The following is a 5,555-nucleotide window of genomic DNA, read 5'->3' on the forward strand; positions in this document are numbered from 1 at the left end:
ATGTGACTTCAGAGAGCATGCAAAAGTTTGAAAGAAATGAAGCTAGCAAGTTCTGCTGGATGTGCAATGTCAGTGTGTACATACAACAGAGTGAAAGTGTCTTGAGAGAATAATTGGGTATAAGAGGCATCAGATGTAGTGTGCAAGAGAGAAGACTACGCTGGTATGCGATGCATATACATATAGATGAGGACAGCTATATAAAGAAGTGCCAATTTCTAATTGTGGAGGGAACCTGTGGAAGAGGTAGACACAGGAAAATGTAGGATGAGGTGGTGAAACATGATCTTCAGTTGTTGAATTTCATGGAGGTGATGACGAGTAACTGAAAATTCTGGCTATTTGCTGTGCTTGAGAAGACACATCAAGCCAAGTGAAATTGTGTTCATGGCCAGTGACAGTGACATGTAAAAAGTGCCTGTGCCAGTGACACACACAAGGCACCTGATACACTCTATGGAGTGGCTGGTGTTAGGAAGGGTATCCAGCCATAGAAACCAAACCAAAACAGACTAGAACCTGGTGCAGCTCTCTAGCAGTCAAACCATCTAACCCATTCCAGCATGAAAAATAAACATTAAATGATGATAATGATGATGATTCCCTTGTTCAAAAAGGATGACCACATATCACCTGTCAATCACCAGTCTCATAAGCTGTATCACCAAATTGAATTTCTGGAACTTTCATAACCTTATTCAACTATCACAATTTAGATTTATCCCTAACTTCAGCTGCTGTAGCCAACTAATCAATTATGTTGAAGACATCAAACAAATCACAGATGCTAGCTCATGGTGGATGTTATCTACCTCAATTTGGCTGAGCCTTAAACCCTGTGCTACACAAATGGCTGATGGTAAAGATCTCTGCAATGAGCATGAGAGCTACATTTTATAATGTGTTGAAGTCATTTGGTTCCATTAAAAAGAAGTATTGACAGTACTAGGAAAATATTCAGTAGCCTATGTGATGATATCTGATGTCCCACAGGGATCTGTACATGATCTTCTGTTGTTTGTTACATATACATCAACAAAATATATGCCAAATTCAAGCATGCTATTGTGCTAAATACAAAGCTGACATTAAGTTGTACCTTGAGATAAATAAAAACAGATTATTATATAAATTTAATGAAGGCAGCATCTTCTTCCAGAACAAAATTATAAATGCCATGAACACAGCCCCTTACTCTAGGCCAACCATTTAAAAGAGTAACATAACACTTAAGTAAAACACAAACATTTTTAATATTCCAAAATTGTCCTTGCTAATAAGAAAGCATACATATATATATTTACATATATATATATATATATATATATATATATATATATATATATGTATATATTATATATTGTATTTGTATGTAGAACAAGTTTTGTTTTCTGTTTTGCTCTGAAAAGATATTTTGTTGCTGTGAAACCCCAAGCATTGTTTTAGTGAGTTGTCTGGCTTCTTTAATTGCTATATTTTCACTTGATTCAAGAAACATTGAGGACAGCCGATGGAACCAAACCTGAAAGAACAATATAACGTGATCAATAAACATACAGATAGACACACACATACACATGTACAGTTACACACGAAGCTCAGAGTACAAATACATAAAAAGATAGACTTACAGATAGACATCCATGTACAATTGAAATTATTAGAAAACATTTAGAAATTTAACAGTGTTTATTGATAGTTATCATGACCATGTTAGTAAAAAATGGGTGCAAAATTAGATAACATCACCTCCACATCACTCACTGACATTACATTTTGCCAACAAAAGATACAACAGCAATTAATTAGATTCTTCATAGGCTATAATTTTACTTGAACCCCCACCTACCTATCTCTTCCTGACAAACAATAAACTATAAAGAGCATAAAATGCACACCCAATATTTTATAACACATTGTAACCAGACCACACCTACAAACTACCTATAACACAAGATGCTAAAAATGAAAACTCACCTAGAGAGATCATCATCATCATCGTTTAACGTCTGCTTACCATGCTGGCATGGGTTGGACAGTTTGACTGAGGACACCAAGCTCTAATCTGATTTGGCAGAGTTTCTACAGCTGGATGCCCTTCCTAACGCCAACAACTCCAAGAGTGTAGTGGGTGCTTTTACATGCCACTGGCACGATGGCCAGTCAGGCAGTACTGGCAACAGCCATGCTCAAATGGTGTTTTCTACGTGCCACCTGCACAGGAGCCAGTCTAGCAGCACTGGCAACAACCTCGCTCGAATGTTGTTTTTCACGTGCCACCAGCACAAGTGCCAGTAAGGCAACGCTGGTAACGATCACACTCGAATGGTGCTTTTTATGTGCCACCGGCATGGGAGCCAGTCAGCAGCCCTGGTAACGATCACGCTCAGATGGTGCTCTTAACGTTCCACTAGCAAGGATGCCAGTCAGGCGGTGCTGTCATCGGCCACGTCAGCAAATTTGATTTCGATTTCACTTGCCTCAACAGGTCTTTGCAAGCAGAGTATAGTGTCCAATGAAAGAAAGGTGTGCATAAGTGGGCTGGTTACACCACTGGCATAAGCCACGGGTTATGGTCTCACTTGGCTTCCCCCCCCCCCCACAGTCCTCTGCCATTAAATGAAACATAAGTGCCAAATAGCCAGACACATGTATAGCAGAACGCAACAACACTCCAAAAACACTCAGCCCAAACAAACATAAAAAACAAAGAGATAAATAACTGCAACACTACCATTATAGCTGACTTCTAACGCTGCACAGGGTGTATACAATAATTACCAAGGAAGAATAACTGGTATGTGTACTGACTAATTCTACCTTGACCACCATTACCACTGTGTCTATGGAGATACAAAAATAGACAATGAAGTCTTCACAAAACTCCACACTACACCTATAGGATGCATCACTATATGTTGCAGTGTGTGCAGTATAGTCATCAGTTGATTTATAATAAAAAGTATTTGGACATTGACCATACAATTTTGTCTATATCTAGTGTATAGATAATGTATCAGTGTATTTAGTATATAGACAGTGCATCTAGTGTATATAATGTGCAATCGACATGTCCTAACTTGCTCTGAGGTACAGATTCCCCCACCTACAGTGTTGATAATCACCCACTGTAATCTGACCACTGACCAATGATGGGTTAGAATTTATCAACCATCCTTCAACTTGATTTTAGCTAGCCTTACAATACCCAGGAGGTGGCACACTGAGGTATACTGAGTCACATATGAGAGCTGAGTGCCAGAAGGTTGCTTATCATTCCTAAGGAAATATCTAAATAAAAGTGATCATCTTACAAGGTGATCTTTGAGAAGACATTGGACTGGTGGGGGAAGTCCTTGGTGTGACATTAGACACTTGTAAATATGGCTCTCAATTGAATGTTACACAGTCATATCTTATGTTCTTAAAAATATTCTCAATTGTCTTTGAAAGTGAAATCATTCTCTCTGTTATGATACAATAACATACATTTGAGTTCCTTATAAAAGAAATAAAATCTCTCTGACTCAGCTTTATACAATACCATTACAAGGAGATAAAGAGGGAGTCTTTATATGGTTAAACAACTTGTTAGAAATAGCAGCCAAATTTCCCTTAAATCATGACCTACCACTTGAAAATAAGGTGATAACATAGTTGTAGACATGTAATGATTGAAAAAAGCAGAGGATAGAAAGCGTTTCATTGTACAATAATTCAACCAAGAACGATATGGAACTAAAGAACAATAAATATCACACCTCAAGCCACTTTCACAGGGATTCACAACACCCTCAATTCCAACCACTACAATGTACTCCATAAAGAACATTACACACTTCTATATATACCACACTCCATCAAAGACACTCCACACTTCTATATAACACCACACAAAATATGAAATACTTATTTTAAAGACCGAGATACCTGGTACTTTACTGTACTCAAGAAGATCCCTCCTCCACAGCAGAAGAGTTAAGGCCACATCCCCTGGTGAAGAGGATTGACATGCAAGAGTCCTGTGCTGGTGCCACGTGAAATCCACTTGTGCTGATGCCATGCAAAAGCAATCGTGCTGGTGTCACATTAAAAGCACCCAACTCACAGAGTAAAGTGGTTGACGTTAAGAAGGGCACTCAGCCATAGAAACCAAGCCAGCCAAATCAGACTGGAACCTGGAGCAGCTCTCCAGCTTGCCAGCTCTGGTCAGAGTGTCCAACCCATGCCAGCATGGAAAACAGACATTAAAGAATGATGATGATGATAATGAAAACATACAAAATACTAAAGTAAAATAAAATGAAAGAAAGCCAAAGGAAAAATGATGATAAATGTAACAGTTACCAAGTTGAAGAAGTGACATAGCCATATCATCATTTGTGTAAACTTTGCGGGGGAAAGCTGTGGACAACTTGGGAACAGAATTATCATCTTTGGACCACTTAGTCATCACATAAACCCTAACAGCGGCCAATGATTCTTTAGCTTTGAATTCTTTCTTCAAGCTTTCACCTGTTGGTAATCGAATCTAGAAAAATAATACAATTGAACAAGAAAATATATAACCAAACTTTATAATTATGAAAATTAAAAGAAATCCAATAAAACAAAAATGAAACAAAGAATACAAGAATACAGTAAATAAAATTTTAAAATATTGTGAAATATCTTCTGAAGTTTTATTTATAAATTGAAAACAAAACTAGAAGTTAATGTTGGAATCAAGTTAGACATGTTGAGACAACACGAAAGATATCATTAATGGTCATTGTTTAGCACTAGAAGAACTCTGATCAAACTGACCCATAATCAAAGACATTCCATCCATGACTATCCTGTCATTTTCAAGTTATGGACAATATAAGCTTATGTGTCCTCAGTACATAAGGTATGATGTGATATTCCGTCACTGACAGTATCTGACATATCTCAGTTGTTGTTTAGCCCTAGGTTGTCCATGATATTAGCCCTTTTCATATCAACCTGCTGGAGACTGACCCTGGTCCGATTATACAAAACTTCTTGTTCCAAAGTGATGTTTACAATGCAACTTTACAATGCAGCTACTGTTTGTAGAAGAGACAGACATTACATCTGAGACACACAGCTAAGTCCTCATCTTATTTTCATTTAAATGTGACTCAATCAGTCAATGCTTACATGTGTATAAATATTATATTAATAATGATGATGGTGATGATAATATTAATAATTAGATATTAAAACTTATTGTAAGTTGTGTTAGCAGATAATAACTAAAATTGTAAGCAACATATCTGAATTCTCTGCATACAACCTAAATGTACATGACTTGCTCCCCTAGCTACTTGTACTACTTTTCTGTGAATAGACACTCTCTCTTTGTACATATACTTGTGTACATGTGCTTGTTAGAGTACTGTATACATGTAACTATGCGCTTATATGGACTCCATATATATGTATATGCAAATGTGCTTGTGAGTATGTATATATATATATATATATATGTATTTCACCTAGGTGTGTACTCATGCAAACTGCATATATATATATATATATATATATATATA

The 5,555-nt window shown here is 36.9% G+C and overlaps 1 protein-coding gene across 1 annotated transcript in view; it reads right to left on the minus strand.

Annotated features, from left to right (window-relative positions):
- Positions 1-1,234: 1,234 nt before the first annotated feature.
- Positions 1,235-5,555, minus strand: part of LOC106873369 (UBX domain-containing protein 1) — a 50,204-nt gene continuing 45,883 nt past the window's right edge. The window contains exons 8-9 of the mRNA XM_052971674.1: positions 4,348-4,531; positions 1,235-1,522 (exon numbers count right to left, since the gene is read on the minus strand). Of these exons, the coding sequence (XP_052827634.1) occupies positions 1,488-1,522; positions 4,348-4,531 (219 nt within the window). The 3' untranslated portion in view covers positions 1,235-1,487. The remainder of the gene's footprint in view (positions 1,523-4,347; positions 4,532-5,555) is intronic.

Source organism: Octopus bimaculoides, chromosome 11 (genome assembly GCF_001194135.2).
Source record: "Octopus bimaculoides isolate UCB-OBI-ISO-001 chromosome 11, ASM119413v2, whole genome shotgun sequence".
In the NCBI taxonomy this organism is placed as follows: Eukaryota; Metazoa; Mollusca; class Cephalopoda; order Octopoda; family Octopodidae; genus Octopus; species Octopus bimaculoides.